The sequence below is a fragment of the Diuraphis noxia genome, unplaced genomic scaffold (assembly GCF_037042655.1).
Source record: "Diuraphis noxia isolate RWA-SAM2 unplaced genomic scaffold, SU_Dnox_SAM2 contig0001, whole genome shotgun sequence".
Lineage (NCBI taxonomy): Eukaryota > Metazoa > Arthropoda > Insecta > Hemiptera > Aphididae > Diuraphis > Diuraphis noxia.
Genome location: NW_028301711.1, coordinates 53,468,942 through 53,488,482, shown reverse-complemented (window position 1 = coordinate 53,488,482; position 19,541 = coordinate 53,468,942). Strand labels below are relative to the sequence as shown.

Sequence of the window (19,541 nt, the reverse complement as noted above, 5' to 3'; positions counted from 1 at the left end):
CTCATTTGCTTCGTTGGCCTAAAATTACGCAATTTAAACATTTAGCCAAAAGAAGTAATATTTATCTATTATCATTAATTGGCACGTGCCACATACAACAAAATACCAACTTAAATACTCAAATACCTAATATGTTTATACTTAAAATAATAAGGCATGATAAATAAAAAACTAGATTTAATAAAATAATCTGAAAATAAAAGGTAAAAAAGAACCTAGTTCATTTAAATGTTGTCCGAATTGACATTACTTGCTTGTATGTTGTAACCTTTTATAAATCCGTAAACATAACTTTAATAATAGCAATTATCATATTATTAGGGATTTTATTTGTGTATTATATCAATGAACTTTTAAAGGTACCTAGGTATTTATTATATATTATTTTAGAAATTGACTGTTCATTTATGTTCTTTGTAAAGTTTGTTCAATTTGTACCTACTGACTTGGAAATATTCTAGATTACCACAGATAATTTTTAAATTATGAAAATACGAGTTTTTTATGTATTCGGGTGGGCTGAATAAAAATTGTGGGCTTCGACAATTAGATCAAACTGATCTAACATAATAATATTATCAATACCTAGACAACAATAATTTCAATAGATCCAAATGCGAATTTTAGATAATAGTTTTAAAACTGATTGAAAATTACATATTACTTACTTATAAATTATATTTAAATACCCAATATGCTTTGGTCAGCTAGAGTGATTATTTTGGAGTAGCAAAATTTAAAAATAAAATAGTTTTTTTTTAATAAACTATCATAAAAACGTATGGTAAACGTAATTGGACACCATTAAAATCACAGATATTTTACTAAATAAATGTATACTCTAGGCTCTCGCCTAAAATTATATCATTGCAAATATTCGTTGGGTTTTGGACAAAACAGCCGACAAGAAACTATATAGGTACCTATTTCAAAATCCCAAAATGCAGAATTTACACTTAATTTGACTTCTCCATTACAGGGATATAGTGAAACAACCCCAGACCATCGAAGAATACCATTGAAAACAATTTTAATAAAATATAATATACATACTATATTGATACCTTTAAGCTATATGTAAAACTTTAACGGACACGTTCGATTGATGAATAGAAGAATTGATTTCCTGTTAAAATTCATTGCGATAATGGATAAACAATTAAAGTATACCTACTACGGAATTATATCAATAACAGATTTGTATACCCATCGCAAAGCGCAAACACTTTTATTATTATCTGTTACTATCGTTTACTGTTCAGTACCTACCTACTTCTGACATTAATACATTATCCTTTTTTGCTGTTACGCGTCACTGAGAGAATCAGTCTTCGTAATCGAATACTCGAAAACACGAAAAGAATCTAGAGTACATTAGTGTTTTTAATCGTGCAATCGTTAAGTATAATATTATATAATATTATTATGTTGTTGATGATGATTCTTTTAGTATTGAACTTTCAGTTTCTAATTTTACCTTTCAATGCAGGTACCTAAATGACATATTATTTTCATAATTTGAAAAATCTATTAAAACTAAATGAAAACTATGTTATATACTAAACTATACAGAGTAATTTAAGATGACAGTCTGTCTTTTTCACATCATTGTTTTACGTATATGCAATGATTTATTATTGAATTCAAATTGACATGCCTACATTACAGTGACATACTCAATAACAAGGGCTACTTGATAGGGCTCTTATAATAGAGCAGTTACCTACTTTCTTCCTTTATTTATAGACAATATTACACTTTCAAAATGTAAATATTTTGATATTCTTTTATCTATAGTAAGTAGAAAAAATATAATTTATTATTGTATGAACGCTATTGATACCTATAAGTTGACTCATTTTTTCAGTTATAAATAAGAATTCATAAAGATAATATAAAAGGTACATACCACTTTTATGAGGTATAAACAAATTCTAAAAATTGTCTATTTAGCTATGTAGACTTTTACCTACACCAATTCATAATGGACATCATTTTTGGGTGCTTTTAAAATTGTAGATAGATGATGAACGGTAAAATACAGTTATGACATTTACAAGCATATGAGCTCGCGAATAAAACCGGAAAACGTTTTTGTATCCCTGTAGATCGATCATTGATTATCATATTTGTTTAAACTTAGTTCTTTTTTTTTTTTTTGTTAAGAAAATATATACATATGTACAATAAAAATATTGTATCTATTAATTGGTAGGTAGGATGAGTGATAGATTTGATTAGTAGTCACTTCAAATCAAAATTGAGTAAGTTGAATAAAATAAATACTATTAAATAGTAAATTGTAATTTATTATGTATTACCTAACTTAATAAAATATTAAACAAATTACCTACAGGATAATTATTTTAATATTAATTATTATGAATTCGATCAGTTAAAATTGAGTTATATATAACGCGTGTCATCAACTATATTAGTCTAGCTAGTTACACGCCGCCTTTATCAAAACAGTAAAACACCCGTTTCCACAATATATTAATTAACACAAAATATAATAATAAAATTAGGCTTCCAAGTTCCAAGAAAAATTTTTACAATCCATCGTTTGAAATACGAAGGTATAATAACATAATATTGCCGGTATATGAAGAGAAGGATTTTGTTCGTAACGGCATTTCTCCCCCTAAAATAAATTAGTTACAGGATGCTAAAAGCTTAGATGCTATAGGCACTTTAAAATGTTCAATGATGTAATTTTTTGTTCTTTTCTTTGTATAAAATCTGAAATTATTAACAATATGATATTGTTCAATGGGGCGAGCTCGGTCTCGAAGGAATCACTGAAGACCTCACACAGAGGGAGTAAGAGAGGAAATAATTATTGTTGATATACGCATTATAGTCATATTGTATCCATTAAAACTATATACATATATATATTTATATTGTACCTATAAAAGTGAGTACTCTGACGGAAAGGAGATTGAAAAAAAAAAATCGCTGTCTTTCACTTAGAAATCTGTGTAAGCGGCCGTCCCACGCGAATCGATATCGCCCGATTACTACGGATCCGATACAGAAAGGGTCGACGGAGACTGCAGGCAGTTAATAATCGCAATAAAAGGCTTTCCGACCGGTAAAAGACGCGTATATTTCAGTACACACACACACATATATATATATAATACATATAGAAGGCCGTTGGACGACATATATAATATATATTATTATTATTACTATTATTATACATTTTATACGAATAAGACCCACATTACGCGCTCGCTTCTCCCTACCACGGCGGCGCAGACACACGGCCGCCACCCCGTCCACGGTCAAATCGTCAAATCGTGTTGGTCGCGCCCGACTGGAGTGCACACACGGCAGCGCGCGTATTATTATAATATATATATGTAGTTACGCACTTGTAGCTTTAAGCCCGCCGCCGAACTCGACGCTCACTTCTGTCCAAGTCACTTACCCGCAATCACGGTCCGCCGCAGCAGTGTTTCACCCGGAGTATATTATACTCATATAAGTAAGTAAATAATAATGAACCTCATTTTATATTCTCTCATTCGTTTACTTACTGTTTGGATCGTAAATTTCCACTAATTAAAGGAATTAAAAATAATAATAATAATATAGTGCCTATATAATATTATATCGCGTCCGTAGTTATTGTAATGTTTTATTTTCGATTTATTTTGTTCGGAAATTGTTTTTTTTTCAACGTCTTTCTACGCTATTTACAAGTAACAATTAACATGCGATCGGTTGACACATTTCGCGACACTTTGAAAAATAATTCATAATACCTAATATATAGGCGGTACCTAAGTGCAGTATGTACCAAATCTCCGTTTTTTAATTATTGAGTTCGTGCGATTGATTTATAAACATATATATGTATATATTTTTTATTTTTATTCGGTATAGTATATTGTTTTGTAAAAATATGTGATGTACATCGAAAATAATTGCTATTTTTGTAAAACTGCATTTCATATTGTACATTTCTGAATCTATTTTTTACATTAATTTTATTTAACTGTTTTTTACATAAATATACATTAAATATTAATAAATACTTATTAATATGCTAACATATAGATTACTTTTTTTATCTGAAAAAAATATAAATTATGCTAAACTTATACAATTCCCTTATTATTAACGCGTTTGTGATGAAACTAGAATGCGACACTATTTTAATAGTTAAATTTAGTTATAATAAATACAATTCATAAATCATAATATAACGGCATACTCGTATAATATTACTTTTAATTAAGGACGATTATTTAAGTATATAATAACTAATAATGAAGTATATATTATCTTCGAAATCATTCTCAACTTCTTGATTATTTTGATCAAAAGATTTTTTTAAATAAACAATTGTGTACTTTTTTCTTTTACTATTTATATTTTATCATTACCTATTATCACAATTATGATTACGAATCATGAGTAGGTATAACCGAAATAGAATTTGGATCAATTCAAATGTATTCGTCATATAGTTGGTATGCTATCAATAAATATAGTCTTAAACTTAAAGTTAAGTTATGTACTTACAGCTCTCTGCGAATCTGCATAAATATTTATATACTTAATAAAAAAGTGAAATTATTTGGTTTTTTGATTGATGTTCTGCCTACTAATACGATTATAAACTATTAATAGACATTTTAACAGTATTTGATTGGTTCTAATTGCCTTATTTTTTTATAGGCAGTCGTAGAAGAACTGCGAAAAAATACGAAAAGTTTTATATCTTATATTATACATTACGGAAATTAATAAAAATTTAATTAACAGTCTAACCGAGAAAAAATGTTGTGTTGTCAAAAGCTTCGTATGCCTTAAATATTTATTGGCATAATACATACTGTAGCGTAATAACAAATAAAACTGTTTATCAATTTCGGATATGTCCGCTTGACATAATTTTATTTTAAGTGGACGGCATGCCGCTGTAAAATTAATCGTAATAATTGTAAAATATGTCTAAGATACGCATAACCTTATAAAAATCAGGTTTTATATTGGGTCATTTGGTGGACTTTTTTGAATATGATGAGCGTTGACCTTTGACAGAAATTAAAGAGAATATCACGCAAACTGTTTCTACAGAATTAATTTTCTTCTTACTACATTTGAAAAATGATTGAATTATATTAACGAATTTAATATATTTATAATATTTATATTATTGTAAATGCAGCTAATCATTAAATTTTACTTAAAATTACTTAAAACAAATAATTCCACGAAAACATTAAGTTTATTATTACGTTATAGCCACATCAATAATTATAATTTATTATGACTGACATCCAAACATCAATGAAATAAAACTTAAATATGTTTTTTTAATTGCTTTCCCATCGAAAATTATTTTTAATGTTACCTACGTGAGAAAATCATAAACATAGATACGAGTATAATAGGTACATTAGTGGAACTAGGATTTATAATTTAGTATTTGTAGTTACAGCTTTACGGGGGTTATCCTAATGAATCAAACTTAAAAATAAGGTTAAAATATCATATAAAAATAACTTGGAAAATCAAAATTGTAGGTAAATCGCCCTAAGATGGGTACATTTTAGTATACTAAAGATATTGGTGCGCTAACCTTCTCTTCCAGTTATACTGACGTGTACTATATAATATTAAAATAGTGTATTCAGTCAAGAGTTTAAAAAAAATTGCTATAAGGAAATAAAATTTAATTAAAATTATAACTGACGTAGATATTTTTATCAAAAAGCAATTCTTGAAATTAGCATAACAGTTATTTTTGTAATATAGTTAATTTGAAAACAGAACGTATAGCAGAAGACCCAAAAGTATAAATAATGAAATAGTAATTAATTATTATGATGAAGTTCCTATACTTCTATACCTATGAATTATTTAAAAATGTGTTCTGGAATATATATATTATGATGTTTAATTAATACAAGAGAAATATTTTTTCGTTCTGTGTCATAAATTTGATTATGAAACATCATGATGCAGATTGGGATACGAATTATGAATATTATAGTTTGAAGTTAGTGAGGCAGCCAAATTACGAAATAAATTTCCTTGTAAAACGATGAAAAAAATGTCCTTAACCCGTTTATAAGAAGGTATACTTATTTGATCGGGTTGAGAACAATTGTGTTGTATAGAGATAACAGTATTGAACCTATTTAGTGAAAGGACTTCAGAATACCTATTTTTTTAAATGGGTGAAAATTCCGTACATTCAACCCTATTATAGCGAATGATCATTAGGACAAGTTTTTTTTTGTTATAAGTCAACCTTCGTGTATTTTCCTATTGTTTCATAATCATTAATAACGTCATCCAGGGAAGTTAATCTCATGTGTACACACCTATAATACTATGAACTATTAAATATATTCTAAATATACCAAGGCTGTTTACAAGTGTTAAATACATCGGTATTAAATTATTGCTTTTATACTTAGGTACTGTTCGCTGTCTTTATCTCCATAAAATAATTGTAATAATACAACCAAAAATATTTTAAATATGAGTAACAAAAAAAGTGATTTGAAAATGAGTTATAAATTTTCTAAGCTTGATCGGTTATCAACTAGACTTCTGAGTATTGTTTAACTGTCAAATTAATTGCCTACGAGTTTAGTTTACTGTTTCGATATAATGCAATTAATAAGATGATTGTTATGGATTGTTCATATCTGTCATACAGGTTGAACCTCCTAACTACCAACTAACTACCAGTTCAAATCGATTTCAGTAGGTAGATAGATATATTTACCTAAAATAATGTCCTAATGCAAACATTATTAATAGGTACTTATTAACATATCGTTCAATGTTAGTCCGACATCCCTTTTATATACACATAAAATGTAGATGCAAGCAGTATTTACATTATATAACAATTATTATTATACCTACTACGTGCTATTTACATCGATGCCATATTAATATTGTCGCATTATATAATATTTTATTATTATTATTATTGTTATTAGGTATCAAAATATGTTGTTGTACTGCGTCAACTGTTCTATGTTATATCATCAAATTATTAATTGATTGGTACATGACGTGTTATACACTAATACCTATGTAATAAATACTTACACAGAACAGCTATTATGAGTTATATTTGTTTCATTTTCGATCGAATGTCTTGATAACATTACGTAGAAAAATTGCATTTGTCTATACGAATGGACCATGACACAGAGGCTGTTCACTTCCGGGGCACAGGTGAAGGGGTCTTACAAATTAGGTACGATTTAGGCATAAAAAATAATGATATTTTGATCAAGCGATTGTGTTTTCGATTGTGATAACTCTTAGCTAGTGCATACACGACCTTACTTGCTCACTAAATGTAGTCCAAGGCATTCGGAACTGGTTTTACGATCTACTTTGGTTTTTCTTATTTACTAATAATATAAATTATCTATAATTCAAATATTTCGATATTCATAATATTCAATTTGTTTTTATGAAACAAATAGGCAGTTGAGTTACGTTCAATTATATAATCCACCTAACCAATAAACCGTAAAATGTAAATATTCATTGGATTTAGGCACACTCCAATATTAAAATTGTAATTCATAATACCTATTACCTATTATAAATTTACCATATAATACCAATATAATATTTTACCATACAATTTCTATTAAATTGTAATATTTTTTTATTACGTTTCTTATGTTCACTTGGATTATTATATTTTATAATATTTCACGATTCATATAATATTTATTATTACAATTTAACATTAGACTATAAGGGGATTTAAATATTGTTTTAATACTCTTTCATTGATAAAATTGATATAAATAACATTATATATAATATAATGACCTATGTTAACTATTGCACGTGAATAAAATACTCAGTTATAGATTAAGCCAATAGAATAAAAAAATAACTTCAACTACGGGTTAACTGTTGTGTGGAACACTGGAGCCCATAATATCGCCTTCGAGGTTTAATCGCTCCGGTTAAAGACGATTAAGTTATTCTAAATTTTTTCATTCATTAATTTAATTCGTGGAAAAACACTCAAGCTGATCTCAGTAAATTATTGATTATTAATATAACAATGATAATATTAACCCAATTGATAAATGTATCATGATTACAAAACGTTGAAGTATAATATGCTATTATTAAATTAATATTTATAAAAACAAAGTTGTATAATATATCAATTTTTAGTTGCAAAATTGATTATTATAGTGAATTTGAAATCAGTCGTTTAAACTAGGACTACACACAAATAACTTGTTAGTTTTTACTTTATTATAGTAAACATTAAAATTGGACATTATACGTAAAATATATAATTTAATAATAATAATTTTTAAATTTTTTTATTGAGAATAAAGGCTTAGTAATGATTTATTTTGGCTCAATATAATATATATACTTATATATTATGGAGGTATGTATAATATGCCTAAACCTAACATTAATCAATCGTCGATTGACCAAAACTCACTTACACAATAGACATGGATATACGCATAAAACATTTGGGAATATTTGTATAAATACTATAAATACTATGATGTTATGAAGTTGTATTATGTTTTTAGTGTTTATAAATTAAAAGAGAATGTGTTGTAGATTATTAAATTGTATTATTTTCTACACGAGAGTGACAAGCATGAAGCAATATAGCAGTACGCCATGTCTTTAATTAATTCAAAAACAAAGATAATTGTTTCCATTAATATTTTCAACAGTTAATATTTATGCGTGTAATAGTAGTAATTACATTATATTGTTTTTAATATTTCACTGAATTCGTTTGATTCATATTTGTACTATATATTTACAAGAAATACTTGAATATCTACCTAGGCATAAATGCATGATATTTTGTACAAATAAATAAATTATTGGTAAGTACTTTAAATATACATATACAATATCGGTATTTTTTTTTTTTTTATTAATTGTTTATGGCATCAACTACATGGTTATTAGCCGGCGTTACATATTAAATTTACATTAATTAATTACATATTTGCTTAATTTTTACTTATTACCTATATTTAAAGATTTATATTTTAATCTAAGTTAGAATATTCAAATCAGTTGACGCAGTTTTGTTGAGTTGACGAAATTGAGGAGTTTTTTGGTCGTCTCGGGAGTGGGTAATAGCATCTCAGTATCGATATTGCAAACTAAATGATATCAGAATAGGCACCTTTTACTATGTTGTACTTTTTTAAGCCATTTTTAAGTAGACAGTTCTATTATAGTTGTATAATTATTATAATATACTGCGTGTATATCATAATTAAACAAATTTTTATTTTCAGTCAAAATAAAATAAAATGGAGTTCAAACAATTTAAAGAATTTTCGGCTGACATGATCGATTACGTTGGAAATTATTTAGAAAACATTCGAGATCGGTAAGCAATAGTTACAACTAGTAAATACTTATTTCTTAAGTAATGTATTTCATATAATAAATGTTTCTTTAACTTTTCTTGCGTAAAAAATAAATAAATTTACAACAAAATATAATTATTAAGACTATTATTACTGTTATTTGTATTATAATTATCATAAGAGCATAATATTTAATTTCGCACATCACCTCTTAAATTATGCAAGAAAAAAAAATGCGCAGACGTATGGTCTTATTAGATAAATTAATAAATTAACTAAAACTAAATTGCTATAAAATTTCCTACAAAAATATCAGATAGGTTAAATAGATAAATATAATGATTTAAAATATTTTATATTTACCTAGATTAAATTTAGATTGATTTAGACAACGGCTTTTAAAGTGTTATATAAAACTACAAGCAATATTTAAATATTAATTTGGTTTGATTCTTAAATCCATTAAAATAATATTAAATACATTATGATGTTGGTAAGTATACATATTTTAAGGAAACATACACATTAAAATGATAAATGGATTTCGTGGATTTTATTAATATATAATATTGTCATGTTAAATAGTTTTGAACAACAGTAGTTGCTGGCAACACATTTATACTAGTAAGATTACCAGTAAAATACGTCTTTTAAATGTTTTAATCTTAATATGCGCAGTATATAGAATAAGAGTAGTGTTTCAGTGTTTTTAATATTAGGGATTTTTATGACTAATATACGTACTTGTCAACATAATATTACGATATTATTTTATTGAATAATTAATGTTATAGGAAAGTATTGTCATCGGTAAAACCTGGTTACTTAAGACCACTTTTGCCAACCGAGGCGCCTAATGATCCTGAAAACTGGAAAGATGTGATGTCTGACGTCGAAAAGCTAATTATGCCTGGGGTAAACCATCGACTTCATCAATAATACATATTATTACGAAAGTTAGTTTTATATTAATTAAATTGTATGTTCGTCTGTTTTATAGGTTACTCATTGGCATTCTCCAAGATTTCATGCTTATTTCCCTACGGCAAATAGCTACCCGGCCATTGTCGCTGACATACTGAGCGATTCAATTGCTTGCATAGGATTTTCATGGGTAAATCATTAATTAAACGTTAACAATTAACCAACATTATTGAATATTTTTGCAAAAACAAATTATTCTGCACATACAGTGAAACAATTTCAAATCAATTATAAATGGAATCTACTATGAGCTGTTTGGGACTTAGGGTTAAATACTTACATCTATTCAGTGTATTTAAGATAAATCAAATATTCAATAGTTTTGCATTAAATTTTTCATGAATGATAATGCAAATTGATTGCAGTTTTGCGATAAAATCGATGATTTAAAAAATACCTATATGACAGTACCGCTAATACATTGCTTAATATATATCGCAGCCATAATATTATAATTATAGCCTATAGATATTAAAATCTCTAATAATTCTGTCACCACTATTATAGTTATTATAATATTAATATCAGGTTTTTTTAAAATATCATTTGAATACATTATTTTTGAATGAAACATGCTAGTAAATTCTTGTTTTTAATGAATTTGAGAGCATTAAATTGATGTTCCAAACACTGTTTATTAGCTGGTAACTACATTAATTCTTTTAATATACATATTTATACCATGTGTTTCAGATATCAAGCCCAGCGTGTACTGAATTGGAAGTGGTCATGATGGATTGGTTGGCAAAAATGATAGGCTTGCCAGAAATTTTCTTAGCCTCTGCTGGCCAGGGAGGTGGTGGAGTAATTCAGGTTCGCATGTTGTAATATATAAGTTTATATCAAAACGAGTATTTTCCTTCAAACTGAAGTGTTAAATCCTATAAATACAGGGTGTCCCGCAAGAATTTACCCATTGCGATATCTCCTAAGATAATAAATATATCATAAATCTATTTATTTTATTAGACTCACGTAGACAAGGGCTACTTGTATTTTATTTAAAAAAAAATAAAGATACCTATTTATAGAGTTGATGTTGCTGAAAATGTTGACCTTTCAACATTTTATTTTCACTATTATGATTTTTTTAATAATTTTTTTTAGTTTATATAGATAAGATGGAAAAAACTGGTTTTTATCCAGGCGGCAAGTCCCTCTCTACGAATAAAGGGTATATCCTCAAAGGACACCTTGTATAAGCCTATAATCATAAAAATCTTATTTATTATACTATTATAATACAGTAAAACCTCTCTATAATGGACCCTCTATTAAACGGAATCCTCCTTATAACGAAAAATGTCAATAGTTCCGGTGCAAATATATATGCAATTTCTACCTCTCTATGCCGGAAAACGTTTTATAACGGAAAAATGTTTGGTCCCAAGCGATTCCTTTTTAGAGAGGTTTTACTGCATTATAGATTTCCTTAGTTAGGTACTTTTATCAGGTTAGGTTAAGTTAAGTTAGGTTAGATTAAAATAAACCTACATAAAATAACCTGCTATATTATCAAAATATCCTAAGTAAAGTTGATTAATACTTTTGACTTAAGTTTTTATATACCTACTCTCCGATCAATATTTTTATGTATACATATATCATATATGTATATATCGAAAATATTAGAATTATTTTACCAAGTGCAGATGATATTTTATCAAATATTTACGAAAAAGTGTTTAAACTACTATCTATTTACCTAGCCTTGAAAATTATACCGTAGAATTTAAAAATTATTTCAATTTCGTACATTTCAAAATAATGCTGTTCTAAAAACCTGTTTAGTTAGAATTTTAATTCTCTTACTGAGTAGTTTATGTTTCTTATACCTACCAATATAACTTTAATGATAATACAATAACTGTATTTTATTGACGTCATGAAAGCTATTAATTATTCTGTTATCGTTTGATTAAAAATTAAAGTTTACCTATAAATAATATATTAGGTAAATATATATTATAGATACAGCATAGATAAAAAGATTATTAACATTTTAAAAACAAAATATACAGTATACACAAAATGTATTAAATTTTCAAAATATCTTTTTAATTTTGGTATTTATTTAAATAATACAGTGAGATGTTTTATGATAATGATCTTGACCTGGAGTCCCATTACCAAATATAATAAATAATCATAGTCAGGTAAAATACTACCATTTAAATGTATTGAAAATTAATATTCGAATACTTGTCACAATGATAATAAAATATGTTTTTTCTAAATGCATTCTGAATACTTTTAAGATACATTACCGAATTTAATTAAAAAATTATTAGGGGTTCTTAAAAAATATCTTAAGATAAGAAAAATATGTTTATTATTAGCTTTGACGGAAATTGGAATTTAACCTTTGGCGGAAAACGGTGATGCTCCGCAGGGTTGCAAGAGCATTTTGATGCCCTAAGAAATAAAGGCTGATACACCGTATTCGCTCAGAACCTAACTGAGTGCCATAAGTACATAATAAGTACATGCACTCCAAAGTCAAAACTTAGGTACCTTTACCTATTATAGGACGAAACACAACCGCACTTTCCCCGTTTTTTAATCTTAAATTAAATTCTTCAGTTTTGCTTATCCACATTTGGTTTGTATGATGTAGAAACTAATAAACGAAATTCTTTTTTAAAATATTTTACCATTTAAGTATACCTACTAATTAAAATCAATGAATAATTTCAATGATATTGATGATGAACTAATTTTGATCAGTAGGCACCTGTGATAGTTTTAAACTATATTATAGTTTACTATACCTATAGTCGTATAGTAATTATTAATAAACTGAAAAAAGTTTAATTAGGAATCAATATTCTATTGTAATTCCTATATCGTCTATTATATCGAAAATCAGTTTTACGACTTAACTGGTGAACTTTTACCACGAATTTAAGTATGAGAAAAAATCGAATTATAATAATTTGTTTTATACATAAGATCGCATATAATACTTTTACTGTTAAATAGTTAGTATTGCATACGAATGTACAGTTTTTCTCTGCAGATCTACAATCACCAAGTTCGGTATACATATTTATCTTTATGAAATTTGTGTTATTATCAATTTTTATTATTATTTTTTTTTTTTTGGTGAACGTCCCAATCTCTACTCCGATTACTTCTATTCAAGCACCAAAAACTTTACATGCAAATTAATTTTATAATTTATGACGAATATAGGGCACTGCTAGCGAAGCCACTTTGGTGGCGTTGCTGGGCGCTAAGGCGCGGATACTGCAGATAATGAAACAGGCGGATCCGAAGATTGTGGACGCGGACATTGTTCCCAAGTTGGTTGCGTACTCGTCCGAGTTATCCCACTCGTCCGTGGAGCGCGCTGGCCTGCTGGGCGGCGTGCTGCTCCGTGCACTGGACACAGATGGCGAGCACAAGCTCCGCGGCGACACGCTGCGCGATGCCATAGCCAAGGACCGTGCGGACGGCCTGATCCCGTTCTTCGTGGTGGCGACACTGGGCACCACCAGCTGCTGTTCGTTCGACCGCCTGGACGAGATCGCCGAGGTGGGCAACGCCGAAAGCATTTGGGTGCATGTGGACGCTGCTTACGCCGGTAATGATAATATTATCTTGTTGTTGTTGTTGTTGTTGTTATGAGCATGGCAGAAGAGAGGAAGTCCCATTTATTTTCCATAGCCTGTGCATCGTCTATCCCCAAAAATGGACTGATCGAGGAAGTTTTTTATGTAATTTTTTGAATAACATTTTACCAAGTTAGTATAGTTACCATAGGCGTGCACAGGGGGGGATGCCGAGTATATCATGGCATCCCCTGCAGTCTACTCAGATAGCTTGTTTTATGTTTTTACTTTTAATAGTGAAAACTATCAATATTATCATAATTTTTATCACAAACGTAACAGAGAGTTTTTTAGTTATGTATTACAATTTTTTGGAAGAAAATTCTGATTTTTGTTGTTTTTTTTGTTGAAGAGAGTTAAAAATTTAGTTATTTTGAATTATATTGGCATCTCCTGCGAATCAAGTCTGCGCACGCCTATAATAGTTACAGCTGGTCAAGTTTTTGATCAACAATCCCGGATACAGAAACTACAAATTTGTATACAAGGCGATTTGTGTGCACACTCATTGCTATGAAAAATTGTATCTCACATAATTTGATGTCATTTAAAAACAACATTTCATGTGGTAATTATTTTGAATGACACCGCACATTTTTGTATCGTTATAATTTTGTAATTTTTTACTTTTTCGAATGGCAATATACATTTTTAACATCACATTCTGAAGCAGTTTATTTTCGAAGAATTCGATACCTATACAAAAATCATATTTCGAATTTTTAGTTATTTGGCTATAAGTTATAACTGATGAGTATTTAATTTTTTTTATGAGAGAAGTAGTATCAATCCACTAAATGATGGTTCAGTCCTCCGTATCTTTAGGTGAGTTGACACTACTTGTCTACTTAGCTCATTTAAAAATTAAATACTTATAGGTATAAAGTTATAAGTATAACTAATATTATACCTACTATACTCATACAAAATTCAATTTTTATGCACCTAATTATATACTTCTAAAAATATTCTGCTTCAGAATGTGATGTTAACAATGTATATTATCATTCGAAAAAGTAAAAATTTAAAAAATTATAACGATACAAAAAACATGGTAAAAATATTATATTTTTCAAAAGCATTTTTTTGAAATGACATCAAATTATGTAAAAAAATCTACGTTTAAAAATTAAAACTTTTAGAAATAACGAGTTTAAAAACTTAAATAAACTACTTATGTAGACCAATTAGGGAGAGCCATTTATAAATATCTCTAAAAATTAAAATTTTACTAATATTATGTTTGTAAAAGTTTAGAATATTTATGATTAGTGAATAAATTATAGTTCTTAAAAATCGAATATATTTTAAGTTGTGCTTAAACCTTTTAAGTGAAAATAATAAGTTGACATAATAATCAAATTTAATAGAAGTTTAGGACACTACATTAGGGTTTTACGAGATTTTTGGACACATCTAAAACCATAAGCATAAACTTTAAAGTGTAAAGCATAAAAAGCTGCTGTTGGTATAAAGATGTAATGTTTTATAGAGCCTTATATTGCTAGATTTTGAGGCACTAAGATCAAAATTCTCCTTCAATTCACACCAGCTGCCAATAATCTTTATACTGCACAGTAATCATTGATCATCGATCATACAGTAATTGTGGGGTCATTATTTTTAAGACATTTTGTTAGGATTTAAAGTCTATAAATTAAAGTTTCCTTTTCAAATTATATCTTGAATACAAACTCGTATATTAAACAAATACTTGAGTCACTAAATTTTTAAAATTTCTCCATATTGCCAACCCGTCGGCAGTTCTCCTTTGACCATACCCCAGGCCCAATTGGTTACACCGTGAGTTATTAAACTTTACTATCGAGATGTACCTAGTTAAACAGAAAATTGAATAAATGAATTAATAAGTAAAAAACAATTATGATTCATAAAAGTTATATACATTTTAATACTAGTATATAATCATTTATTGTCTTTAATATTGCAGGATCTTCATTTGTTTGCCCGGAATATCGTCATTATATGAAAGGAGTGGAATTAGCCGATTCATTCAATTTCAATCCTCATAAGTGGCTTCAAGTTACTTTTGATTGTTCAGCAATGGTAATTAAAAAATATAATTAAAAAAAATCTGAACATATGGGCTATGGCTTATCAATAGGATATTATTATTAAATACCATTTTATTCAATTTAGGCTGTAACAATGATACAACTAATACAAATGTTCTACAATTTTTTAAATACAATAGTGATTATAAAGTAGGACTACTATTAGACACTCCATTATTTCACAAGAATGATAAAATCTCTAATGTTTCTGTTATGAAAAATTTATTTGCATGTCGTAGTATGGGCAGGGTATACTACCTATATATTATTGTTATAAATATGTCATTAAGAGTTATTACTTATTATTTGTTATACAGTGGCTAAGAAACCCAAATTACGTGATAAATGCTTTCAACGTAGATCCGCTTTATTTAAAACACGAACTTGAGGGACAAATGCCGGATTACAGAGTAAGTAGTTACAATTCAACAAATTTTTGTGGTTTGCGATAAAAACCAAGTGGACATAGTGGCACATAATTATGTGATACATTATTTAAGTGTTTAGATAATTTGTATGACACAAAATATTATAATTTTTAATTTTTATTAGCATTGGCAAATACCGTTGGGCCGCCGTTTCCGTTCGTTAAAAATGTGGTTTGTATTCCGTCTAATTGGTGTTGCAAACCTTCAAAAGTCCATCAGAAAAGATATAAATCTTGCCCTTGAATTTGCCAAACGATTGGAAAACGACCCAAATTATGAACTTTTCAATGAAGTCAGTATGGGATTGGTGTGCTTCAGACTTAAGGTAGGTACCTAAGGGCTAAGATATATAAATTAAACTAGAATACTAAAATCGATATAGCTAGATGAAAATGACCTTACAATGATTCTTAAATCCAATATTAAATGATCCTATATGGCTATATTTTAGATAATACTTACGAGAAAGTCGAGAATTGACTATTGTAAATTTATAATTAAATACCTATAAAGTTAAAATGTATAAACGTAGAGTAGGTACATTGTAAACTAATTTAGCATTATGGCATCAATGGCATCATACAAAATAAGATTATAATTTTTATTTATATTTTTCAAGAATATTATGCATTCCACTGAGAATGTTCATGTATGATATCCACCTATATAATATACTGTCTTTAAAAATATTTTCTAAAATACATAAAGAACAAATACTTGGCTAATAAGGTTTATAAATAATATAAAAATATCAGTTTGTTATTTACCCATTTTTCCAGTTCATATGATAATTATTATGTATAGTCAAATAAGTACAGCAAAATGTAGTTTACACGAATAATTTTGCAGGGATCCAACGAACTCAATGAAGTGTTATTGAAAGAGATAAACGAACGAGGCACAGTGTATATGGTTCCATCGAAAGTCAAAGGAACATTTTTCTTGCGTATGGCTATTTGCTCGAGGTACACACAGATAGAAGATATTGATGTGACATGGAACGAAGTGAATGAAGCCGGTAAAACCGTATTGAGTAAACAATAAAATCCGTCTGTTAGGAATTAAGATTAATGTTTTCAGCTAAAATGAATCCTGTTCAATAATATAAGCGTTGAACACGAATGATTCTAAAACTAGTATCGAAAAATATAAAATAATTATCACTAAAATCAACACTAATTAAACATAATTAAATGCAATTGTACTCGTGCAAATTAAAACTAAATTTAACTGTGTTGCAATAGAGAATTAATTTAACGTTTTAATCAATAATGTTAAAATAGTATTTTTAAGGTCATAATAATATTACGCAGGTATCTTATTTTTATTAAATAATTCAAGAACTACCAATCCTTAATGCTTGAAGTGTAGTTAACAAAACTATTGTATTACTCTAGCAATATCAAATACAATTTTATAAAAAAAGGTATTCATTATTTATCACGAGAAACATTACATTTCGGTACGTATATTAAAAACTGTTTAGATTTATCTCTCTGGCTTACTTTTTAAGATACCTATATAAATGTACCTATTTCAGAATACTTTAAGATTGTTAAATTTCTATTACTATTTATTTATTTTAGAGTTATACTTCAGAACAAAATTATCATATTTATATTATTGTTATTAATTATTATTATTCCATATTTATACATGTAGGACGGAAATAGCTTAAAAAGCATCCGAATTTAGGCCATGATATTTGTATTGTTAATGTATGATATTTAACGCGTTTGTAAACACTATGCAGTTTTATAACTTATTATAACTAGCTAACTTTAGCGCTTATATATTCTGTAATGAAATTACGTTATACCTAACTTATAACTATTATAAATTCCAATAGATATCTATATTATCCATTAGATTAAATTGCACACTTAGTTAAACATAATCAAATATGTATTACAGTTTATAATATATTATGTATATGTATTTAAATAATCGAGTGTTATTAAAAATGATCAGTATTATAACTTCACTTGTTTTTTATTCACCAATATATTGATTAATAAAGACTGTATGACATAGTCGCCAGAGACAAATATTAAAAAATAAATATAATTTATACCAGTATTAACATTTTATGTTTTATGATACCTAGGTATTTAACATCATTCAAAACCTACAATAATCTATTATGTATAATCTTACTAATCCGTTTTTTTGTTCATTTAATAAAATGATTTAAACGCCTTTATTTGTAATATAAATTTTCACTAAGGTATAGATTACAAGAAATGTCAAGAATACTTACTACAAAGGTAAGCTTAGGCACTCGCTGCCATATAATTTTATAACACAAAAATAACTCTGAAGCTTTCGGATATAAGTGATCGAATAGTAAATATTTTGTCGATATTGAAAACGTTTGGTATTTTTGAACGATATAGGTAGTTCAGAGTTCTAAATTTAATATCTGGAATGAAGGCAGGAAGCGCACGAAGGTATCTATCAGCCCCTATTTTCACAAAAATGCGTACTACACATCTTTTAATGTTGGTACCATGAAATAATACAGAACCGTGGGAGGCTAAAAAAATATCATTTTTTAAAAATGTGTATAATGTATTCTGTACTACCTGTTACTATCTAGCAAGTAGTCTTATTTATTAGTATTTATTAGGTAGGTAGGTACACACTTCTCGAATCCGTAGTGCACACTTTCAATTTCGGATTTCACACTTTATGTCGGGGTTCACTAAAAATAGGGCCTGGTACCTATCTGGTATTTTGACACTTATGTGTTCCACCGCCTTATAAAACACCTTAAGTGGTGAATTATGTGTCTATAATTATTATAGTATATACTTGATGTAAATTATTATAATATATCTAACCAGAACTACCTATATATTTAAAAAATCAAAAATATAATATAATTGTCCTACTTTATTTATGTGACACTAAAGCTTTTATTTACTTATTAATATGAGTTCAGGAAAAATAACTATATAACTATATATAGGTATATTATAGTATATATCCAATTAAAGTTTAAATAGTTTAATGTAAAGTACCAACAATGAATAGGATTTCATTTGATATCTCAAATGA

At 27.7% G+C, this 19,541-nt stretch overlaps 1 protein-coding gene across 1 annotated transcript; it reads left to right on the top strand.

Annotated features, from left to right (window-relative positions):
* The first annotated feature begins 3,337 nt into the window (after positions 1-3,337).
* Positions 3,338-18,460, top strand: Ddc (aromatic-L-amino-acid decarboxylase). Its single transcript, XM_015508989.2, has 10 exons — positions 3,338-3,496; positions 9,306-9,400; positions 10,175-10,295; positions 10,381-10,494; positions 11,058-11,177; positions 13,560-13,950; positions 15,930-16,045; positions 16,371-16,463; positions 16,606-16,806; positions 17,331-18,460. Exons 2-10 carry the CDS (start codon positions 9,321-9,323, stop codon positions 17,523-17,525), a joined length of 1,431 nt encoding a protein of 476 aa, XP_015364475.1. The 5' UTR covers positions 3,338-3,496; positions 9,306-9,320; the 3' UTR covers positions 17,526-18,460.
* Positions 18,461-19,541: the final 1,081 nt, after the last annotated feature.